The sequence below is a fragment of the Thamnophis elegans genome, chromosome 7 (genome assembly GCF_009769535.1).
Source record: "Thamnophis elegans isolate rThaEle1 chromosome 7, rThaEle1.pri, whole genome shotgun sequence".
Taxonomy (NCBI): domain Eukaryota; kingdom Metazoa; phylum Chordata; class Lepidosauria; order Squamata; family Colubridae; genus Thamnophis; species Thamnophis elegans.
This window is the reverse complement of record NC_045547.1, coordinates 24409290-24435039: the sequence shown is the minus strand read 5'-3', so window position 1 is coordinate 24435039 and position 25750 is coordinate 24409290. Positions and strand designations below refer to the sequence as shown.

Genomic DNA, 25750 nt, shown 5'->3' with positions numbered 1-25750 from the left:
GCAGTTATTAGAACTATTTTAGCAGACAATAGGGGTAGTCCTCGACTTACAAGTTCATTTAGTGTACGTTCAAAGTTACAACGGCACTGAAAGTGACTCATGTAGTTTTCACTTACGACCTTTGCAGCATCCCTTGTCATCATCAAAATTCAGAGTTGGAAACTAACTCATATTTATGAAAGTTACAGTGTCCCAGGGCATGTGATCACTTTTTGTGACCTTCTGACAAGTAGTTCATGGGAAAGCCAGATTCACTTAAGAACTACAATGATCACTTAACTGTGGCAAGAAAGTGTAAAATCGGAAAGACGACAAATTCACTTAAAAAAATCAATAATCCACTTAGCAACCTAAATTTGGGCTCATTCACTTAAAATGTCTCACTTAGAACCAATGTAGCAAATATTTCTTGAACTGTGCAAGTGGGATAGCACCTTGATGGGGCAACTGAAAAGAACAAGTCATCATTTATACAGTCTTTATATACATATTTTTATTCTTATGTCTAACAGAAGTATTTTGATTCTACAGCTGAGCAAAATCCTCTATTCAACCTGGGTCTAAATACGTGTATTAAAATGAGGGGGAAAACAAATTTTAACATTAGAAACTACAGAATCTAGGAATGAAATTTAAACATTTACTTGATGATAGAACCGCAGCAACTCCTTGTATTAACACTGCTCAAGTCATCAAGTTTTATTACTGTTAACTCAGATTATCTTCCATTCACATAAAAGTATTGAATAAGGTAACAGAAACACCATGCTACAAGTAGAAATTATTTATGAGGAAGCATGAAAAAGGGCATACAACATGCCTATTATGGCATGCAATGACTTCAGTTAGTATTGTACTCTTCTGCAAAGATGCACATAGCTACTGTTTTATTGTCTTAGGCGTCTTCTTGAAAATGACCAAATTTCTATTTCTCATTTATTTCACTTTAAATATTACATATGTGAAATTTGGCTGAGGGTGTAATTGGCTTAAAATTATCCAATCTGCATGGTAAAGATCTGTCAGAATTCAAGTCCATTTAGCTCTCAGGATATGATAGATGCAATCAGCAGGACGAGCAAAAGTCTCCCACTGTGTATAAAACCATTATTTGCTCCTTGTTTAAAAATAGATGCCAATTAGCTTGATAGGAGTCATTCATTTTTGAGTATCTAATGGCTTACTTTATCATAAAGCATCTCTGTAGGGTAATAACACACTTTCCCTCCAGCAAAATGTAACCCAAATTGTGCTCTTCCATCATGAAGGGAATATATTACAATGGTTCACACAACAAAGCTTAAATGGTATTTTACTAAATCCAATGTATTTAAGACTTGTTCAGAGAAAAATTAGGAGGAATTACTGCAAAAGACTTCCTAAGTTTTGCCAACCAGCTAAAAATAGATTCCATTAAGCAGAAGCTTGCCTTAACAGGCTAAGATTCTGGTACAAATTTTAGTAGAATAGGAAATAATTGAAAGATATCAGTTCTAATTAATGTGACCTTCAGAAAATAATTCCAGTCGAAGTGTTTTCCAATGTTTCTTCTGTTACAGAAGAATGTCACTGCCAAATTGAGTCTATACAAGTTTTCTTTACATCCAAAATTAGTAAATAAGAACTTCAATGCCCCATAGAACTGGTGTGAACATTTTAATTTTGTACACATGACAAGATTTTACACCAAGCAGTCAGTTAAATAGTACAAATTTACATTGTGAGGAATGTTTAAAAAATGCAACTTAAAAAAATTCTTCTGCCCAAAACCCTACGCCTCCCCCCCAACATTTTACAGTGAAAAAACAAATTCAGTTCACATTCCTGCTTTATCCAAAACACAGGATAGTATTTGAGAGTGCATTTTACAATTCATCTTTTTCATCTGTGGACGCCTGCAAGAAACAAAGCATATATTAAGTTAAATCCTGTAGACGTGCAGAATCCCCAATAAATCACTTTTAGATATGTTCACACACACCCTTTTTTTTTGTACAGCATGGTTTAAAAATGGCAACTATCTCCTGCCTGTTGTCACTATGGCTTCTTCATGAGGCAGAAATTTTACAGCTAAATTTTGAGGGAAGGAGAGTGACAGAGATCCAGCAAGTGCAAATTTATTATGACACTATTAAAAAGTTAAGCCACAGGTAAAAACAAGTGAACACAAGGCCCAGAATGGTAGTGCTGGTGGTAAATACTGTAATGCTTATTCTGAACTTCTGTCAGCTGATTATACAGATAGAAAAGATGGTACCTTATGATACCCTCCCCCAATTTTTCCTGACCACACTGACCGGTTTCTCTGTTTCACTGTCTTCAGTATCTTCCTCAGCTTCAATTTCCTCTTCTGGTTCTACTTCTTCAGCAGCTTCCTCTAGTTCTTCAGGCTCCTCTTCCACCTTTTAGAAATATTTAGCAAGACAAAACTTTATATAACATTATATTTGACACACACATACATGACTATGAAACCCCTATCAATACAAAGTATGTTTTAGATATCACTATACAACAAATAGGGCCATTGTTTCAAATATATTTCTTTACCAGATTCCTCAATGCCTTCAATAATGGCAGAACATAATTCCATTACTGAGCAAGACAGTTAAATTGTGTCTGATTTTACGACCTTTTTTTTTGCCAGTTAAATGAATCACTGCAGTTAGGTGCAGCACACTCAAGTGAATCTGGCTTCCCACACTGACTTTGCTTGTAGGAAGCAGTTTGTGTAGATCAAATGACTCTAGGATGCTACAATCATCATAAATACATGCTGATTGTCAACAGCCTAATTTTAACAATGTGGGGCTGCTGCAACAGTCATAAGTGTGAGGATCAGTCCAAAGTCATTTTTTTCCATGCTGGTATAATTTGAATGGCCACTAAACAAATAGCTGTAAGCTAAGGACTACTTGTACCATATTTTTTTTAAAAAAAAAATTCAGGGATACATTCAGAGACCTGTCTACTTTGAAAATAGCTCATACCGAACTGCACACTCAAACATCAGGCGCTGACCACAGGAAATGTTTTTTGTTTTGCATTATCATAAAATGTTTTATAAAATTTGCTGCATTTCAATTCCATGGGAATCAGAAGTCCTGTACTGTGAATGCATTCTGTAAATTATTTGAAGTACCTTGGTTGAAAAGCTTTTGCTTTATGATGCACTGTTTTGCCCACATAAAGATTAAAGACAGAAATTTTAGTATCATAGAGATGTCAACATCATAACTTTAAAACGTTGCTGAATGAGTGCACTTGTATATCCTGCTGAATTTTTAACAAGCCATGTTGTGCTGATGCAATTCCGGCAGTTCAATGGGTTCAAGTACAGGGTAGTCCTTGACTTACAATCATTCACTTAATAACTCTTCTAAGTTACGACAGCACTTAAAAAAGTGACTTATGACAAGTTCTCACACCTATGACTGTTATAGCATGTGATCAAACTCTGTACGCTGGCAACCAGCATGTGTTTACTATAGTTGCAGTGTTCCGGGGTTCTGGGATTGTCATTTGCAACCCTTCCTAGGGAGCTTCTAGCAAGCAAAAGTCAAAGAGATAGGTCAGATTTGCGTAACAACTGCATGGTTCATTTAACTGTAGTGATTTGCTTAACAACCATGGCAAAAAAGTCATAAAATGGGGCACAACTCACTTAACGTCTTTGCTTAGCAAATTTTGTTCAATTGTGGTCATAAGTCTCAAGGACTACCTATAAAAGAAAATAGGAATGACAAGCAGACAACATTTTGAATCAGAAGTATTAACCCAGAAAAAAGAAAATGGTCCCAAGAATTATTCTGGCACCTTCAACTCAAACTGTAAGTCATGAGTCTACCTCTCACATATTACACTATCCAATTTTCACTAACCTTTTCCTCTGGGTCAATGTTCAAACTTAGGCGAAGCATTCGTTCTATCCTTTCTCCATATTCCTTTGTATCAGGCAGCAGATAACCTGATCTTAGGGTAGCAGTTTCAAGCAGAACCACAGCAAGATCTGCAACTACTTGATCTTCTTCATTTTCCTGCACCCCCCAAAAACCCAAACAAAACACCACAGAATATTATAGGAATTGTTTAGGAATTTCCAGTTTGAGACTCATTAAGTCTCACAGGCTGCAGTGTTGAATTATTTTTTGCATTTCTTGTCTAAAATTTTACATTAGATTCATCTGTAACTTTTAACGTTCTTACCTGAACACGCCTGAGCATGTCTTTTATGAGTGGATGTTTAGGATTAATTTCAAATATCTTCTTTTGGCTAGCATAGTAACTAAAAAAAGATGACAATTTTAAAGACAATTAGATATATTCTACTATCATGTTACAAGTTCTAGAAATATATTAAACAATTTTACTTAATGCTATTATACTAAAGAAAGAACCTCCATCTGACAAATCAGTAATTTAAATGAATACAGAATTGCAGTTTATGGAAAGAGGTTTTAAAGTATTTTAGTGCATTTTCATCTAAATTTAGCCACATTAAATGAGACCACCCATAGATTAAGCATGCAAATATTCAGATATTATATCACCTACAAACACACATCAATAATACAATTCCCAGTTTTTCCCTAGCAGAATTGTTAGTGCATTTTATTGGGGGAAAGGGACAAAGAAACATTACTTGTTGAAATATAAAAAGCTGGGAATCCGCACTGATCTATCCACATGCAGATAAACAGCATGGACCATCCATTTTGCATATATTTGTTAACTAAGACTTAAGTGACCCACTTCCTATGCTGTATTATAGTAAAACCAAACAAATTACATTAGGCTCCAAATGAGGCCCAGAAATAATTATATAAATTATATATTACTTGGTAGCGATATCTTTCCCAGTTTGGTAAGCCTGAGCCTTCATGATTCTTTCCATGTTGCCAGACCATCCATATTGACTAGCTACAAGAGCACATGGTGATTGGGTTAATCGCTGAGATAATACTGCTTTTTCAATCTAAACAGAAAGAAAAAGTAGCATTAAGTACAAATAGAGCACACATTTTTGGAAGAATACCAAATTCTAAAATACGTACTTTGTCCTTTAAAGCTTTGTCTTTCATCCAAGTTAATAGGGGTTCATACTCTTTTTCTAAAGCCTCACGAGTTTCCTTTGACTTTTCACTTTCATCAAACTTCACTCCTTCTTTAGCAACATTCTGAAACCTTTTGTTGTCAAACTCTGGGAGAGCCTGAATGCAATATTCATCCACTGGTTCTGTCAAATATATAACTTCATAACCTTTCTTTAGAAGCCGTTCCACAAAAGGTGAAGATTCAGCCTACAAGATAAATTCAAAACATTTAGTATGACATAATACCATACAATTTTAGAAGAAAACAAATAACGCATTTACTACTGCAAATCATTTTATTGAACAAGATACCAATAATTTTCTATCTTTATAGCTTCAAAAGAATGAACTGGAAATAATTAGCTAGAAAATTGCTTTTTACCTTTTTCTACTTGAACCAGCCATGAAATAGATTTTATCTTGCTTCTCTTTCATTCTTTCTACATACTCATCTAGACTAGTAACGTTGCTTTCATGGTGAGAAGTCTGGAAACGAAGAAGTTTAGCTAGACGAGTCCGATTTGAATGATCTTCAATCACTCCAAGTTTGATATTTGTGCCAAATTCTTTCCAGAAAGTGTCATTGTATTTTTCTTCAGCAATCTTTTTGATCATATCAAGTGTCTTCCGAACAAGTTTCTTTCTGATTACCTAAACATTCAGAAAAAGATATGTAAGAAAACAGGATTAATCTTTTGATCCCAGTTTAAATGAACACCATTTTACAATCTGAGCAACTTCTAGATGTACTGACTTCAATTCATGGTATACCTAAATGAGAATTGCTGAGCATTCTAAGAGTTGAAATCAACTTATTTGGAAATTCTTCCCTTTTGTGGGAAATACTGCAGGTAAATCTGAAAAAACAAACTATATTAACTGTTGGCCTTAGTTTCTATGTCATAATGTTGGCTCCTATGTACACTCATCCTCCTGTAACAGATGCCTTTAATATTTTGACTGTGCCCAGCACCCAGAAGAATCCATATTCCCCTGGCTATCACAGCATGAGTGGGAAGAGATAATACACTGATGGTATTATAGAAATAACACAACTCATGTACACTTTTCAAATATTACATTTCCCCATCTCACAATTGAGCAACCCAATTTAACTATACCATTGCTATTGATCATGATCTTTCATTTTGGTATCAAAGCACACTCCCTTCTTAAACTAGTTGAGAATCAAGTGATTCTCATCCTGTTCTTTAGCATGACAAATTTATATAAGAGAACATCCATTTTGGCTTAGTGGTTAAAATATCAGTCTAGAAACCAGGAACTGAATTCTAATCCTGACTTGAACATGGAAGCCAGCAAGGTGAGCCATTCATTCTCAGCCCGACCCACCCTCACAGGGTCATTATTGTGGGGTAAATAGGATGAGGAAGTATTATGTTCATTGCTTTGAGACATTTATAGAGAAAATCAGTTCCAGTGCATGGTCTCTTACCTTTGTTGTTCTTTAACCCACATATAGAATAACTGAATCTACTACAAAGGACTGGATGCTAATGGGACTTGAAAGATTTCACATCCTTGCTGAGTTAAGTAGGAAGTAAGAGAATATAAAAACAGGCCTAGATGGACTAGTCTTCTCCTGAAGACTAGTCAGAAGCTATAGCATGGTAATTGACATACCTTTAGTAGTTTGTGCTGCTGGAGGGTCTCACGAGACACATTTAAAGGAAGATCATCTGAATCTACCTAAATTTAGAACAGGAACATTTACAGAGGTTTAGCAAAAAAAATAAAAAATAAAAGGATACATTTTTAAATGACTAGTGCATATTATCCCTGAAAATACTTACAACACCCTTGACAAAGTTAAGATATTTGGGCATCATATCATGGAAGTCATCTGTGATGAATACTCTACGGACATACAGCTGCAAAACAAAATTTTAATTGTGAACTTTTGCAAGACTATATATACAACTTCTCTTGCTTTTTAAAAAGTTGGATCTGATTATTACCTTTATAAAGTCACTTTTTTTGGATCCATATTCATCAAATAATCCACGTGGAGCAGTGCTGGGAACAAATAAGATGGACTTGAATGTCACTTCTCCTTCAGCAGTGAAGTGAATGAAAGTCATTGGATCATCAGTTTCCTGGGGAAAAAAGCCAAATCCTAAGTCCTCACTTCCAGAAAGGTTGAAAATAAATGCATTACAAATATAAGTGGGTATTTTACTCATTCCAACCAAAATATGCATGGTATGGAGAAAAATATTTTTGTTCCATATGAGGAATGCATTAGTACAGGACACAGCAAGCTCAGAACAGAGCTGTTTATATTTGCTCCAATTCTTTTTCCCCTACCTGGTACTAAGAATTTTAATAGACATGATCTTAGATCAGTCCCAAGCTATAAAGGTAAACCCACCTTAGAAAATGTTTTGTAGAAAGCTTTGTATTCATCTTCTTCCACTTCTTTAGATGGCCTCTGCCAAATTGGTTTTATGTCATTCATAAGCTCCCAATCCCAGACTGTTTTCGAAACCTGAAAGCAATTCCAAATTCATTCATTTACTCTCTGATAAAATGAAACCATCAATTTTGACAAATTGATTGATAAAATCTTTAAAAAGTTATGTTGTTAATTTGATTGAATAATGTTAGAAATCTTGCCGGTTTAGTTTTGGGTTTTTTCTCTTCTTCCTCTTCCACAGCAGCTTCATCATCTGTCTCATCTTTGTCTTTTACTTCTTCATCTTCAATAGGCTCTTCTACAGTCTCAGTCTACAGAAAAAATGTATATTAAGTAATTTTTCAAACATGTTCTCATAAGCAATTAGGATACATAACTATCATAAGCGATTAGCATAAACTTTTGTCTGAAATTTTCTGTTTGAGCAGAGGGGAGTTGGACAAGAAGACCTTCAAGGTCCCTTCTGTTATTCTGTTCTGTTCTAAATTTAACTTGTACTTTAAGCAAGGAGTCAAAAACAGAAGAGATATTCCATTAAATGTTATGTCAATTCATTTAATATTGATACAGGTTTTTATATAGTTTTAATATAGAATTTGCTAAACTACTGGTAGTGCTGCATATTCAAGAAATCATAATTTTTGTAATACTACACTGGTAATTGACTTTGCTGCAAAATGCAACAAAAATAACAGGTGGCTATATGATTTTGAGTTCAATCTATTCATATTTTAAATCGTGAAAAATCCTTACAAACTTCTGAAATTCATTTACTTAACTAGAGCTCTATTTTTTCCTATCAAAATTGCCTGATTCATTTTTCCTTGTGCCAAGTATGGAGAATAATCAATTTTTTATAAATTTCATTTCTGAAAACTGTTTTGTATGACTAATATATCTTTCTTTAAACTTTAAACATTATGCCGAGTCATATTACAAAGTATGTACCTTGCTACTCCATACATAAATAGGGAAGTTTATGAACTGGGAATACTTCGTGACCAGGTTTTTAACTGTATCTAGTTCAAGATAATCTGAAGCTTCTTCTTTTAAAACAAGGCTACAAAAAACAAAAAACAAAAAGCAATTCAGGGCTGTATTAACTCAAAACAACTTCAGAAATTGAACTATTAAGCTTACAAAAAGTTACTAAAAGTACAACAATGCAAATTATATTTTACATAGAACTGAGAAGTTCTATTGCTAAAATATTTCAACAAAGAGAGCTTGACATTTCATATACTGTCTGTTCCTTTATCAAATGTAGTTTCATTTGGTGACAGTAGCACTAACTTCTTTTGTGATACTTTGATATAGATAACAATGGTATGTTTGCTGTATAATATGAACAAGAAATTTTACAATCAGGGAAGTTCAGGTTTAAAAAAACAACAACTGCTAATCTACTTTTTGGTCACAATCAAATCCTTCCTTTCCATGGAAGATAATGAAATACAGAGTGGTTTTTAAAAAAATGCAGTAAACTACATAAAATGATAATTAAATTCAAAGCCTCCAATAAAGAAAGCTGATCTTTATCACTAAATCTCTCTACCATGTATAACATAACTCCAGGTTGAGCTTCCAAAAAAAAAAAAGAATTACTTATCAGAACCAAAGTTTAAACACCTTGTAAGTCTTATGTTAAAGAACCATTTCTTTAGAAGATTAGCATTTGTCTAGTCAAACATACACAATTATAAAATTATTTATAAAACACGATTCCATCACATAAAAAAAATCATACATCAATCAGAGGAAACAGCAATCGAATATCACTGTATACTATATAAAATAAAATTGGGATTAATACTAGATAACTGTAGTAGATACAGCTAAAATATCACCCTAGTTGAAGGATCTTTAATACCAATTTTAAGTATTATGCAACACCGAATCTTTTGGTAGACATTTTCTGTACTTTTGTTTGCAGATTTCATCAAAATACATCTCATTCAATAAAAACCAAATGTGTATTTCCATTAATACATAGAAATATTAATAAAGATTGTAAAACTTACGTTATAGTAGTGCCTCGTCCCAAGGTATCACCCCGAGGATCTTCAATTACAGAGAACTCATTTGAATCAGATTCCCAGATGTGTTGACTGTCATTATTATGCTTTGAGGTAACAATAACCTTATCTGCCACAAGGAAGGCAGAATAGAAGCCAACACCAAACTGACCAATCAATTCAGAGGTTGACTGGTTTTCTTCCTGCATTTCAGATATTTTATTTAGAAATTCACTTGTACCAGACTTAGCAATGGTACCCAGATTTTTGATTAGCTCATCTTTGGTCATGCCAATTCCAGTGTCTGTAACATGGAGCATATTCTTCTCTTTATCACACTGTAAACAAAAATAATTGTATATGAATTTAACATGCCTGTTTAAATTGCCAATTTAATAGACATCAATTTTAATAATGCTGTACTATATGTTAAATTGGTGGTCTATAATGAACTGTAATGATAGACCTATCATAAAGCTGTTATAATCTGAAGAAAAAAAGGGCAGTCTGTTAAATGAATCTGATGCAACAGGCTCCTCTCATCTATCCTTTTCTGTAGTCAATCCCTTCCCAAAAATGTGAAAAAATCATATTTGAATATCTGCATTAACTACTCCAAATTATACGAAAGATGTATTTAAAACAATAGAAGCTGAAATAATTTAAAGAAACATTAAGGGAAATCAGTGGCACCTTACCTTAATTTTTACTGTGAGTTCCTCATTACCAGAAAGAGCATTTTCATCAGTCAATGACATCAACCGTATTTTGTCTAGAGCATCAGATGCATTTGAAATCAATTCCCTCAGGAAAATCTGTAAGAAATTTTAGAGTAATCAGACATAATCACAGAAAAATTTGTATCAAAACTTTTAGAAAGGTATATTAAGGCTTACCTCTTTATTTTTATACAGTGAATTGATAATAAGTTTCATCATCCTGTTTACTTCAGCCTGGAAGGCAAACTTTTCTGATTTTTCCCTAAGTTGTTTTATTTGTGATGCATTTAAACCATCCAATTGAATAGATTCCTCTTCCCTGCAGAGAACAAAAATCCATTGATGTATTACTAATCTTTATTTTTTCAGTAATGTTAGCAAAATAAGAATTTGTTCTAGACTCATGTTGCTTTTGCTACAACTCCAGATGAAGTCAAACACTAGCCTGCAGGAGGATTCCCCTGTTGTATGTGAAGTTTACATTTTTTTAAAACTAAAACTCCCTCCCCTTTTTTCTCTTTGTAGTGTTTTACACATTCTACATCTATATTTCAACCTTTCCTGGGTAGCTAAGATAATATACCTACTATAATCTATTCTAGCAGGATAGAATATTTTGTTTTACAATTAATTTCCATGCAGCTGTTTCAGCAATTGTATTATGTCTACTGATAAGTTATAAATCTCCTGCACACTTTAATAATTGGAAATTCATTAAGATAATGCAAGCAGTAGTAAAAGCACATAATCCTTCTTGATGATTTGGCCAAATTAATGAGAAACAAATATTTGTTTTTCATTTATCAATAAGAAACTATTATCTTCCTGAAGACTCTATACAAATATTTAAGTATTAAAATTCTTATAAAGAATTTGGTTGCATATCCCTCACATAATCAGTTATCCAAGCCCAAAAGCAAACTATTCTGATATCAAAACTATTGTCTGTGAAAATACATAATACAAAACCATGCCAATTTTCATAGCATCAATTTCAGTTATTTAATTTATCCTTTTCTCGCAGCTTGAAAAATTTCAAGAACTTGTTTCATTTTTCAAAGTATTTTTTCCATAATGCACTCTGAATGAAAATATAATCATTAGGTTTTCATGCAAGCTTTCCTGTATTAAATACATTTCAGGGGGCAATCTTATTTGGAAAAATAAGCATCTTTGTTAAAAGATTTAACATAATAGTAAATTTAACAAAGCACCTACTCCCAATACATAATGCCTTACAAATTTTTTTACCAGTTGTTTCATGACTTTGAGAACAATTACAGTCCAATTTTCCAAGCCCAAAGTTAAACTGACAAATGTTCTCCTACAAGATTTCACCAGCATTAGAATCTTTATATAAGTCACCAATATCCCACTAGATCAAAGTATTAGATCTGGATGGCAGGCATCCTATTTAAAGGAGTGCCTCATTTTAATCAGGAAGTGGGACATGTGTTTGAAATATAAATTATAATGCCTGGTTTAAGCATTTTAAAAAACAAACCTCTGAACAACTTCATCATCTGTCCGAGATCCATCTCTGCTTTTACCCAAGTCATCTTCAACAGTGCCATCCACATCAGGATCATCAGCCAGGGCAGAGGCTGTAAAAATGGTAATTTGGACAAGTTAGCCCCACACCATCATTCAAAGTAAAACTGCTAATCCATGCATATACCCAGCATTGAGGATCTCAGAATGCTTGAACAAGAAAGTGCAAAAAAAGAAAAAAGAAAAGAAAATGGTGCAGTTCGCTTTTCCCATCAGAAAGCTGCTGAAAATTAAAATGGGGAGCCAAGTCAGCGGTGTTATTTATAGGGTCATAAACAACGGGGCTCCTACCCATTTAATATGACATCATATTTCATAGCAGACATTAGGGTGACACAATGGGTGGAGGGGGGAATGTGAAAGCCCCTGGAAAGATTAAGCACGCTTTCAAACTCTTTCTGAATAAGCAAAGTAGATTTTGAAACCGTACTCCCATGACAGAAGCTAGTCAAGTCTCTTAGCATAGTAAAGGACGGGGAAGCCGTATCCAGCCAGCATAAATCTGACATCAGCGTCCCTTCCTGGGACCATTTGGGTAAACTCCCTACTTTAATCTCCGGCCAGACTCCCAGAAAAGGAAAGCGGCCTTGCTGGGCTTGAAAAGTTTAGAGCGCTTTGATGTTCAACCTGTTCAACTCGTTACGTTCAGTTCAAAGGATTTCACGAATGTTCCAGGAGTTCAAAGGATTTTCATTCATTCTTCCAGGAGCGCTGGAAGAACCCTCAAGCTACCGGTCCGACCCTCAGTGCCTCCGCTTTCTCCCCTACCCGACAGGCAGCACAAATGCGCCTTCGGGACGTCCCTTTAAAAACCCCGCGTCCCACAAACCGGGGACAATTTCTCAGAAGGGCGACTCCAACTGAGCTTCCACAGAACCACAAATCTCCTCGGGCCGAAAAGGCGCCTCAGTTTTTACAATGTCCCCCGCGCCATTTTAAGTTCCTTGTCCCAGAGGAAAAGAGGCACGAAGGGAAAATACCCAGCCCCCCTTCCCTCGCAGTCACGTCCAAACCCGTACAAGGGCGGCAGGAGAATCGACTGAGGTAAAAAAAAGTTGACACCATTCTCTTTTCCCTCCGCCATGCAGGGAATATTCCAGAAGCTGCCCCCCACGCGCACTCACCAGCAGCAGAAGAGGATAAAATGCCAAGTCCCCACAGTTGCTTCATCTCAATATGGTGCCCGGGACGGAGAGAGAGATGCAGATTCGTACCGGCCTTCTATGTGCCTCCAAGGGCAATCAATTAAGCGAAACCACTACCCCTCCCCTTCCTCGCAGAATCACCGGCGCGGGTTTTAACAGTTGAGCCACTAACCAAGGCCAGCCCGACCCCCAAGCTTATCACTACCACACGCAGGGGGCGGGGGCGAAAGCCTCTCGGCCGCGCCAATCGCAGCGCACCACGCCAAACACAGAGCCAATGGCAAGAGCGGAGGGGGTAGGCGGAGCTATCTTCCTGCCAATCGTTGTCTTCCAGGTGAAGTTTCTCGGCGTCAAAGCGTGGCTGGGCTCCATTGGTTGTTGCTATGCGCGATGCCCAATCACGGTTAAAGGCGGGAGTAGTAGGCCTTGGTTTGACTGTTTTCCATTCATTTTTTCAAAATGTATCTCTTGGACTATGTTGCCAACAGCATGTGTATTAAGTGTGAGACTGGGCATCATTTAAAGAAAAATAAAACGCGCCACATTCCACTCTCTTAGAACTTTCCAGGAGAGTTAGCAAAAAGCCCACCCGTTTCCATAACGACGTTAATTTCCGTTTTTTTTTAATACTCCATAGCAAATGGAAGCTAAGAGTAGGTAGAAATTAGCAAAGACATTTTTATTTCACGCATTTCTTCTAACTTTGTGGCTCAATGGACAAAGCGTGACAGCTACATTTTAAGAATTATTTTTTAAAAGGAATTTTGCACTTTTCCCAGCTTGCCATGCTCTCGCGTCATAAACCCTCGCGTCGTAAATGCATGGGCGCTCCTGGATGACGTTCATATTGCTTGCATGTTGGAAACCGCCTTCGTGTGTTGCATGATGGGAATTGCAGTATATTCGTATGAGAACGTGTTACTTCTGTTCTTAGATGCAGATTGGCGGGGTGATGGGAGCTGTAAGCTAGGTATGAAAGGCATCAGGTGGGCTGATCCCAAAAATGCTTGATGAAGTATGAAGGAATGAAAAACTAAGGCGTTGGGCTATGAACTTATTATTTTTATAATAATACTTTACAATCTACCTGAATAGCTCTTTGAAGTGCTTTATAATAATAATGTAAGTACTTGTAAATAAAAGGGCAATAAATATTGTTTAAATGTTTGTCAAACTTCTAGATTCTGTCCTGCAGGACATTTGGTGATAATAGTTCTGCCGGAGAAAGGATTAGAAGAACAGGTGAATAGGGGTAGTTGTTGCATTCATGCTGACAACACTTTTGATCTTTGTTCCATAGCAAGCATATTAAAGAAATTTGAACACCCATTAGTTCTTTTTTCAGTTTCCAAGTTGCTAACTGGAAAATAATGTTATTTGAACTGTGCTTATCTAAAAGGAAGATGATACTGTGTTTAAGTTAAACACTGCTTAAAGAAGAATAGCAGAGTAAAAAATCTATGTTACAAGATTTTGCATGAATCCAACATTCAATCAAAGATTGAGTGAATCAAAATTGTTTTATAAGTATATTAATTAGCCTTCCCTCAGGTAAATCAGTATGTTAAATTTTAGGATCTGGTGCTTCTAGAATTTCCAGTTAGCTTTATATATGACTATATTTCACTTACTTATGAATCTTGTGAATAATAATGGTTATTTTCTGAGAGCTGAATGCAACGAAATTTAATTTTAATATATGCTGATTAGTGTACATTTAAAGTTACATAAAGTTTTTATTCTATTTTGTTTGTAAGAAAAAACAAACAATAGAACTGTAAGATTCCAGAAATTTCCCCTGAGCACTGAGATGCCAAAGAGAATGAGATTGGAGAGGAGGCTTGCAAAACATAACAGTTTTTATTTTGGCCAAAGCTTAAAGAGCTGGGTGACAAAACTATTTCTAAACATAGGCAAAAGCATGTAAGAAATAGCCACACCCCTGCAGAGTGGCTGAGAGTATTATATACATTTACCCCATTAGAACAAAGTTTTATCCAATCACAGACAAAGGTTTGTTACAACGTGGGTCTTTATCTTCAAAGGTTTCTTTGTTCAGGTGACTCTGTCTGTTTATTTTATTTATGTGCATCCCTATAGCCCTGTCTGTGTGTGTGGGAGGGGGGTGTTCCCTTCCCTGGCCACATTGTTTATTCAGGCAGAATGCTTTCAGGTAACTCCCTGCTGTAGTACTATGCATGAGGCACGACATTCCCTACTCTGGTTCTTTATCTATGGGGCCTGATATTCCTGGGTAATGATGTCTTTTATATTTTCAAGGATGTGCCTAGCTTTGAAGCAAAGAACCGAAGTGAGACACAGAAGCAAATAACAGGTTTTGCACTAATGGCAACCAATATCAAGGTTACAATTTATTAAGCTAGAATTAATTCCTAACAACTAATTTCTGACAGTATACAACAATATAAGCAGGAGTCAATAACAAATCTCAATTCATAGAAATGATTTCTAGCAGTATATCATATCAGAAGGTAACAGCAAGCTATGGTTTAATCAGTATCAAATATATAGTATGCATAAGCAATTCATGACAGAAGAAAATAGCCAATATTGGTTTGATCACTATGTTTCTTCAGAACAATACAGATCCACTTCTGTTCTGTTATTGAAGAATTGCATCCTCCTACCCAGCCTATTACCCCACTGATAGTAAACACTCTGATTCTAGATGTGCAAAAGAAAATATGCCATTTGTCAATTGCATCAGGCCATATTATTCCTCGTTACAAATTGAAAATGACATCCATATTTGAGGCAAGAAGTTTAAAAAAAAATAAAAGTCTGATATGTAAATGTGAAGAGGATGAGATATCCCAAGGAATACATCTACTTTGTCACTATCTCTTTTTCTCTGAACACAAAGGATTATTTTTATTTATATTTTGGGCTATTTTATCCCATCAATTTTATTTAAATATCATACTTAATATCATACCTCACTGATTTAGTTTGGTAAAGAACCAATAAAGAACCAATAAAGGCAAATAAAGAACCCGTCTCTTGAATTTCACTAAAAAAATATTCACTTGTCTAGTCCTCTAAATGAATATTCTGACTATATATTATTCAAAATCTTGTTTGTATCATATAGACATTAATAAGATTTAGTCAGATGTTGAAGATATGTATGTATGTATGTACGTACGCACGCACGCACAGAGCTGTGTGTGTGTGTGGTATGTTCAGCATAACTCTGGAACGCCTTGAGCCAATTCAACCAAGCTGGTACACAGATGACTCTCTCTGGAAACAAATATTGAGGGGGTTAAGACACCCCTAACCACCCCTCTGGTGTGTGTGTGTGTGTGTTTCCATGTCCAGGTGTTCCAGTATAATTCCAGAACGCCTGGGCCGCTGAAACGAAAAGGTTTTAATTGTATCTATAGTGTCAAGTCACAGTATTTTTGACAGTGATAGTGTACATTTTGGATTTAAGTTCTGTTAAGGTACAGCCTGTTGTGCCTTAAAATGGCTTCTACTGCACAGCATAGTAGAGCTGCCATGGTAGTGGCTTTGCAGTACTCAACAAGGGGGCTTCCTCTAATATAGGATTGGGATAAATACATACCCAGGCTATGCCGGGTTATCAGCTAGTTAAGTATAAACTTGAAAAGTTATTAAAATCAAGTTGTATATCATAGTAGTATTTACACATCAATTCAATATACTGTATCAATTATCAATAGCTTCTCTAGTTAGGAAGTTTCTTGCCAGCTAGATGGGCAAACTACATCTTGCACCTTTTATATCTGTATAAATTATGTTATCTGACATAAATACAAGCCATGAATACAGAATTAACTCCACATCTTTTAAACCACAGAGAAGTGTTGCCTTTATTTGCATATGTTCATCCTGATTGTGTTTTTCCTCCTGTGAACATAAGTTGCAACACCATACAGCAAAACATCAAATGTAGAGGTAATATACGATGAGAAACCTCTGTGTGGAAAAACATTAATCTACAATTTCCCTTCAATCCAGAGAATTGGAAATGTACCCCCTTTTCAGGTTAGGAATTGAAATTAAACCATCTTTAATAAAAGTTCTCATTCAGTCTCCGATTAAGGTTACTCAGTGGAGAAAACTGCATATTGGTATTGATTCTACAGTCAAACTCCCTCTTAAAATTAGTTTGTTTTTTCTAATATTTGCCTGGTATATGCCTACCTGCAGTTTAGATTGTTATTCCATATTCATTGTGTTGGCACAATACAGAACAGAACTTGGGCTTTGACCACAAGTTTCACATTCTTTCAGATTCTTCAAAGTGCTAACAGTGTTCTCATTTTAAGGGAAATCATAACAGGTTCTTTCAGTTTATTTTTTTTAAAAATGGTTTCAGTCCGCAGATCACCCACTGCACCTGTTCCAGTTTATCTAAATTTTCTTAAAACATGATTGCACATTTCTTTGAAACTTGGCAGGACCTTTACTCAATGGGTTTAGAGCATGTTTCTCACCTTAATAATTTTTTGATGGGTGAACTTCAATTCCCATAATTTTAAAATATTCTTTGTAGGGAATTCCGGGAGTTGAAATTGACTCATCTTAAAGTTTCCAAGGTAGAAAAACATTGGTTTAGAGCAGAGGTCCCCAGCCCTCAGGCTATGAACCAGTATCAGCCTATGGCCTGTTAGGAACTGGACCACACATCTTGAGGTGAACAGTGGACAAGCTTGCAAAACTGAAACCAGCCCGTCTGCTGGTCCGTGGAAAAATTGTCTTCCATGACTTTGGTTCCCGTTGCCAAAAAGTTTGCAAACCGCTGGTTTAGAGGATACATCATTCTGCATCAGACTGCTTTATAGCTGTGTAGGTTATATAGAATCTGGCAGCCTCTCCCCACTTTCTTTCCTATATGAAGTTAACTGATACTACTGTACTATTCAGGCCAGTTCTGGCAACAGCAACAGCCCATCAATGTCATGGCCAGGGGTCTTTTTACCCTTCTGGAATATTCCTAGCTTGTACTCTATTAACAACACAAATTTCCATTCTTGCAATGTGCTAAGAAGGCATATTTAGGATGAATGTTTAGAGTTATTGTAGTTTGTTTATTTATTTATAAATATATATGCTCTGCCCCGTCTCTTCCAAAGCGACTTTTTCCTTTTCCAAGTTATAATCAGAGATTTGTTAGTATTGGTTTATCATCCTGTGTGAGGCCATTATTGTTTTAAACTATGCCATCTGGCTTAGCATGTTTAAACTTACTATGGTCTATTCAGTAAACTATGGCTTAGTGTGATATGGATTCAATTAAAAGTATGGGTGAATCTTAAAAACAAGAAAATGTTTTCTAAGATACTTGATATATGAAGTAACTTAACAAAATGTTACTTCACACTAAAACAGGAAGTGCATGTTGTTTTAAGTAGATTGCATTATCTGTGTTTCATGCTTTCATAATAGTATTTATAAGGCATTCAAGAGGCTGAATCATCCAACAAATAAGATTAATAGAGCCAGTGTTAGCCTAGAGCAAAAGCCATTCCATCTTATAATTAAATCCACACTGGATAATGACACTGAACCTGCAGGGTGACAGGCATATGCTTGCATGCAGACAACCATCCAAACTAAAACAAATTCCCACAAGCAACGAGAAACAACAAAAAAACAACTCTAACATGGAAACCAGATTCTGCAGCAAACTCAGACGTCTATTTTGTCCCAACATTTTCATCAAGAGCATGATCCCCGGTTGCTTCTCACCCAAGATTAAAGAAGTGTTAATATGCTCTACTCATAATACAGGGGTGAGCAATTAATTTTCCCAAGGGGCCACCTGAGAAACTGGGACTGTTGTGGAGGGGTGAACCAAAAAGGCTGTGAAGATGCATAGATGCACACGAATTGAAAAAAAAAAATAGCAGATGCGTTCAAAACAAGTGACCTCTTATGGGTTGGACAGGGACAGCCAAACAGCTGAATGTGGCCCAGGGCCATAAAATGCCTAAGTTTGCTCTAATTGTGATATATGCCAACATCTGCTAGCAATGTTTTTGTGGATTCTACGTAGGAGGAAAGAGAATGGGCTTCATGCAAAAGAATGAATGGACAAAACTTGACATCAGGACTCAAAGAAGGACAAAATAACACAACATTTTAACTTCCCAGGACATTCCAAAACAGCTTTTGAGGAACAAAGAAATTGTACCAGCACAATCAAACTAGCGATTGCTGAGTTGCTGAATGCATCAGCAGGTTAAGGCTATCTTCTCAGAAGATCATAAAAAGCACAAAAGTTACAATTGTTAATTGATAGGATGCTTGGTATAACCTGCATTTGAATAACCACTCTTTCTTTCCTTCTTTTCTGTCCCCATCTCCTCCTGATTTAAATTTTATGTGTGTGTGTTTTCTCCTTCATATGTGTATTGGTTTAGTCAGTCAGTGCATTTGATGAAGTGAACTATTAAAAGCTTACACCTTTTAATAAAATTTATTAGCCTGAAAAGGTACGACCAGATTCTCTCTGAATTCAGGTGACCTGTGTAAATAATTCTAATGGTTCATTTAAGAATATTTTAGAGCTGTGTCCCTTCTGTTATAATCTGTGCTATGTGGAAAAACTAGACTCCTAGGCTTCAGAATATACTCATGGTTCAATATGTTGTGTACAAGATTTTCCTACCTTATTTTTTGCAGTGCCAACTATTACTATTAAAATGTCTTAGTAGTTTACTTACTAGCTCCAGTGTAGGCAGATATATTTCTGTTATAAAATATCATTAGTTTTTCATCAGTTATTTTCTTGGTTTAAAAAAATTAGGGAGAATTTGACTGAGAATATAACTGCATTTTTGTAAACTATTTATGCACCCAAGAGCTGTCCCATGCCCATTAGGTGGAGCCATAAAGCTTACATAGATTCTGCTACACACTAAACATTGTCAATGGAAGAAGATACACAAAGTAGGAGAATTAATGGTAAGTAAGGAGAATTAAAAATTATTAGTGGGGACATGCTCTCTCTCAGCTTATAAAGGTATTTAGAATGTCAAACCTATTGAAAGAGCAGGATAGTTGGAAGATGTGGCAGCCTTTGTCTCAACAGCAGAAGGAAATGGGGGATGAAAGATAATACTGAACATTTCATGCATGTATGAATGTGTGTATACTGTTTGGTGCACACACAATGCATACTGATAGTGTTGTGTGAATAATATGTTGCCAGTTGGTGTTTGCAGTCAAGTGCATGTGGAATGATCACTATTCCAGCCGGACAAGTCTACCATTTTCCAAATTTCTCCATTCCATTCTTTCTGTGTCCTGATTTTACATACCTTCTTACCAGTCAGCATTCCATCCCCCATTATAATGCTTTATTTTATTGGCTGTTTTAATTATTTATTAGTTGTGATAATAGCAGCAATTATTATTATTGCTTGTAAAGATTGTATCTTTACAGTTTTTAGAAGATTTCCCCCAAGTGATACCTCTTTCTGAGACTTTATTATTTGAGGATGATCACACCGATTGACCTTGTAACAGGAGAGCTGTGTCAGTCTGTGGGGATAAACTATCAGGAGTCTGATGGCAAGTTTTATGACCAACAAATATTATTCAAAGGTGTATATTTACAAAAGCCTATGCAGTTTAGTAGAATACAATGCTACCAAGTCTCCTGATTTTTTCTCTCACATTGGCTGAGTTTACATATTATGCTATGCTATAGTTGGCTTGGCATGATATGTGTACAGACCACAATTATCTGTGTTCATACATTATGCTATGCCATGATGAGTTATATTCCACAATGGATGTTTTTGTACAATATATTAAGCCAAATTCTAGGAGACCTCCTTATGGTTGGATTTTTAGATCACACTAAGCCAGTGTTTTTCAACCACTGTGCCGCGGCACACTAGTGTGCCGTGACATAGTGTAAGGTGTGCCGTGGGAAAATTACTTTATATATAGTCAATATAGGCACAGTTAAATTTTTTAAACATTTTCTAATGGTGGTGTGCCTCGTGATTTTTTTCATGAAAAAAGTGTGCCTTTGCACAAAAAAGGTTGAAAAACACTGCACTAAGCCAAAATATGATGCATGAGGGAGCCTAACTGTTGCAGCATGGAATCTCTGGTTTATTATGGTTTACTTTGTTATGGTTTACTTTGCAATGCCAATACAGCCAATTGTGATTAGCAGAAAGGTAAACATTACAGTGCCCATGGATACCAATGTACTCCAAGATATCTCACTGGTTCATTCACTGATATTTTGAACATTTTCAATTTAAGAAGTAGAAGTGAATAGGTTAACTAGATGTAGGAAAGCAATGGCCTCTAATGTCATATTTATTTGCAGGAGGGCCCGTTTTGAGGGGGATCATTTTGCCTGCTCGTAAATGGATATTTTGTGATTGGTCAGGCTTAGCATGGTTACCATTTTGAGAATAGATGGTCTCCCATGAATGTCATATTGTGAGCCTTCAACTTGTTACCCAATTATGGTGGCTCTAGCTTGCCCTTACTATAGCATCATGTGTGAAGGTAGCTTATGTTAAAGTATAACATGTCCAAAGTTTTGGAAAATAAGCTTGCTTAAGTGCACAGTATAGGCTCAAAGGCTCATATGTCTCAATTATATTGTTCCTTGCTCTTACACCAATCTGGGTTGTTTTTTTTTAGCTAAGGAGATGCAAAATGGCAAATATTATTGTTCTGCAGGGATATTTGGGCATACTTTTATCCAATTTGTAATTCCATGTCAAAGTAATGGATTTAAAGCATACAGTTTTACATAGGATTTTTCACACCTTTCATTTTGTTTTCTTTTTATGGATTCAATTTGGATTCTGCTCATTCCAACTAACCGTGGCTGTGTGAAGCTGTTTTAGAGAGCACCATAAATAATCCTATCTAATTTGGGCTTCAAAAATCCAGATGTTCACTAGAGGGCAGCACAGAGTTTTCAGTGTCTCTTTTTTGCTTTCCAGCCATCATCTGGATTTCTGTGGCCCAGATAGGGTAGGCTGACTACTTATATCCTGAATCATTTTTATTTGTAGACAAATGGGAGAAAAATGGAAAAGGGGAAGAACAGGTAAAGTAATGGGAAAACAACCATTTTATGATTTTTTTCGCTTCTTCACATTTTATGTATTGGCCATTAATCTTGGTTTGGTTTGGTTTCTCTTCCAAGGAGAATAATTTAGTGGTTTAATTTGTGGAGGGAAATTACTGTTAGAACTCTGTGCCTCTTCTGGCACTGAGAGTCATTTGCCTGGCTTTATGATACTATTTAAATCATACTTGGAACAGCCTGTTCTAACTAGCTGTATCTTTTTAATTTAGTGATATAATTTCTGGAAGGAAATTATGTTAGAATTATATGTCTCTTCTTCCATTAAGGGCTATTTATCCAGTTAATGCATGATTCTAATTCCATCCTCAATGAGGAACGATTGGAATACTTTGGGATAAGTAGTTTGCAACCAAGATTATTAGATATGGTTGTGTAGGCTTAAGTGTAACAACCCTTGCTGGAAACCAGATGATTAATAGTCCTTGTAAGGTTGGAACCATTTATAGCATTAGATTTGCTATGTTTTACCATTTGACCTGAAAAGTATGCCAAGAAGCATGACATCTGTAAATCTGTTGACACAGTATTTTGGTTTTCTAGAATAGAGTTCAGCTAAGCACCTGACTTCACAGGAGGTCTGTTGCCAATGACAACATATTTTGTAAACCACCAAGTGCCCTAAGATTGTGATGATCTAAAAATCTAATAAATAAAACATTACATTTCTTCATTTCCACACTGCTGTATATAGAAGTTGGATTGATAAGTCCGCCTAGAGCAGTGATGGCTAACCTTTTCAGGAGCAAGTGGCCAAAACATGTGCATGCGTGTGCAAATGCATGTGTGTGTGCCCAAACCACCAAAAGGCAAGGCGTATGTGGCCCCCATGTGCCCTGCCCCTGCACATACATGCTCATGCCTCTAGCACACACACCGTCCCCTCACATGCACCCTGCTCCTGCGCATCCATGCACGCCCCCATGCTCTATGTCTCACCCCATGCACATGTGTGGCAGAGACCCAATGATCAGCTGGACTGCAGGAACTGCGCACGCATGCACGACGGAGCTGAACTAGGGTGACAGCTCGCGTGCCAACAGAGAGGGCGTTGCGTGCCATCTGTGGTACACATGCTATAGGTTTGCCTTCACAGGCCTAGAGTTACCCTATGGTAAGATAGGCAGTCAATACATTTAATAAAATAAATAAGTACTAAATTTATGTTGGCTTCTCTGATTAAGAATAAAATCTTACATATAGTATGTTTACCTGTGACTAAACCATGCTGGACACAAGAAAACCTATTTTTGAGAAGTCATACTCAGAGCTGCATGGTTTTGTTGGCTAAGGAGTAAAAATGTTACAATGGTAGAGGTACAGTATGTTTATTCCTATGTATGAATTTCAGTTAGCCGCCCTGAGTCTTTCAAGAGTGGGCGGCATACAAGTTTTAATAATAAATAAATAAATAAATAAATAAAGTTTTCTGTCTCTCTGCTATGAAAACATCTTAATTATTTTAAAACTATAGTCATACTGAAAATAACATCCATTGCTATTAATTTTTGTAGGTCCAGATATTTGCATATGTAAAAATAAATGCAGGTTTATTTTTCTTAAGTAAAAACTCCCACTTATTCTCACATCCATATATTCCTTGCAAACTCAAAACCTAGCTGGCTAGATCAGGTTTGAGCTCCAGAAGAAAGGAAGTGGGAGAACCACATGGAATGTTTTATCTCTGTGATAGTTTCCAGGGATTATGGGTCCCATACAATCTGACATTTTCAATCAGCTTCTCCAGTCCATCAAACTTTGGCCATCCTGGCACTTCCCTCATATATGTTGGTACTTTCTTACTGGGATGTAATTGCAAGTTCATATGTGAACTCTTGTTTTGGGAAGCATATTTTGAAACTCTTCATTCTACCTGGTGTAAAGGGTGAAATCTTCCTGAGTAAATTCTTCTTTTTGGCTTGCTTTGTGTGTAACACATTTTTCACACACCTCTATTCAAATATATATGCCACCAAGCTTACGCATTATCACTGAATCATAGAATTATATATTGCCATTAAATGCTAGTGACAGTGGTATCAATATACTGAGGCAAATCAGTTTGATGTACTGCTTAAGGCATCACAAAGAGGGCGAATTATGAATTCTAGTCCCATCTTATCTACAAAGGCAGCCAAATGACCTTGGGCCAATTATTCATTCTCATCCCTAGGAAGCAGGCAAAGGCAAACCTCCTCTGAAATGTGGTTAAAAAAGTCACAATGAGAGCAGTGTCATTAACGCCCCACCTCATTATGTACTGCACAGAAAAAGGAGAAGTCATGGCCACTACCTTGACTTTTATATCCCCCTGCAGATGCCCCCAGTATCATATTAAGGCAATAAATCTAAATCTAAAGTCTACATGACTAATAATAAAGCACCTTCTGAGATAGAGCTTTCTTTAACATATATTCTACTGTAATGAACAAAACTATGACTCTATGTACATAACCACGAAACGGTGTCTAACAATACAGGGTGTACTTGACTTACAACAGTTTACTTAGTGACCATTCAAAGTTACAATGGCACTGAAAAAACTGATTTATGACCATTTTTCACACTTACAACCTTTGCAGCATCCCCATGGGCATGTGAGCAGAATTCAGTCGCCTGGCAACCGATTCATATTTATGACGGTTGCTGTATCCTGGGGTCTTGTGATCAACTTTTGCAACCTGCCGAGCAAAGTCAATGAAGCCAGATTCACTCAACAACTGTGGCAAGAAAAGTCATAAAATGGGTTAAAATTCACTTAACAAATGTCTCATTTAGCAACTGAAATTTTGGGCTCAATTGTAGTCATAAGTTGAGGACTACCTATATTGGTAATATAATTGAGTATTAATACAAATTAGTTGATGGTCTATTTTCTGCTCTGGCAATAATGGGGCTACAAACAGTTTGTTGTCCTATGTTATTAGGTACAATATTCTTTAAGCATACCTTACCAAGGGTGTGACCACTTTCAGACCATTGATGGTATCCCACCCCTTATACAATGTTTTGCATATCTGTCCATGTGGCAGTGCATTGGGCCATCCAAATTGTAGTGCTTAGCAGTAGGAACACTTTATTTTAAAAGGTTTGCCCTACAGCATGACAATGTAGGACAATTTCATAAACATAAACGTGTTTGTGCAATTTTACAATTCTATTCGCTCTTCATTGGTGATCATAGTTGGTGAGTCATTCTTATTTTTGGGCTTAACTTTCCAAATACACCTAAGCTGCCAACTGATTACTACACAGTTGTTTTATTTCAAAACCTGCACTCCTTCAAGCCTGTGTAAATCTACAGGGAGTGCTGATTTAATGACTGCAGTAGGCACCAGCGACTTGGTCATTAAGCAAAGTGATCACTAAATGAAATCACAACTGTCAAGAGAAGGCAAATATACATGGCCCAGGGTAATGTTGCAGGCGGTTTATTCTTCCAAGTATTCAGGCTTGTGATGGAGCCCATCCTCAGGGAATTTCTCTCTCTCACCAGAATCTCTGCACTGGGCTGTTCTAGTTGTATTTATATGTTGCCTGATTGTGTGTGGCCTTTAGTTGTTAATAGCTGGCCATCAGCACTGCAATTAACAACTAAACGCCACACACAACTTGCTACTATTTAAATGCAACCTACAGAAAGAGAAGTTCCCTGAGGATGGGCTCCAACAC

General features: G+C 36.3%; 1 protein-coding gene across 1 annotated transcript; it reads right to left on the bottom strand.

The window, feature by feature from the left end:
- Positions 1–944: 944 nt before the first annotated feature.
- On the bottom strand, positions 945–13147 carry HSP90B1 (heat shock protein 90 beta family member 1). The gene is given in 18 exon segments (XM_032221081.1): positions 945–1895; positions 2298–2402; positions 3882–4037; positions 4207–4285; positions 4839–4975; positions 5055–5300; positions 5469–5744; positions 6738–6803; positions 6908–6985; positions 7073–7210; positions 7486–7602; positions 7731–7841; positions 8479–8590; positions 9552–9883; positions 10244–10360; positions 10442–10583; positions 11769–11868; positions 12940–13147. Coding segments are annotated over 18 exon segments (2388 nt in total). The 5' UTR covers positions 12986–13147; the 3' UTR covers positions 945–1865.
- Positions 13148–25750: the final 12603 nt, after the last annotated feature.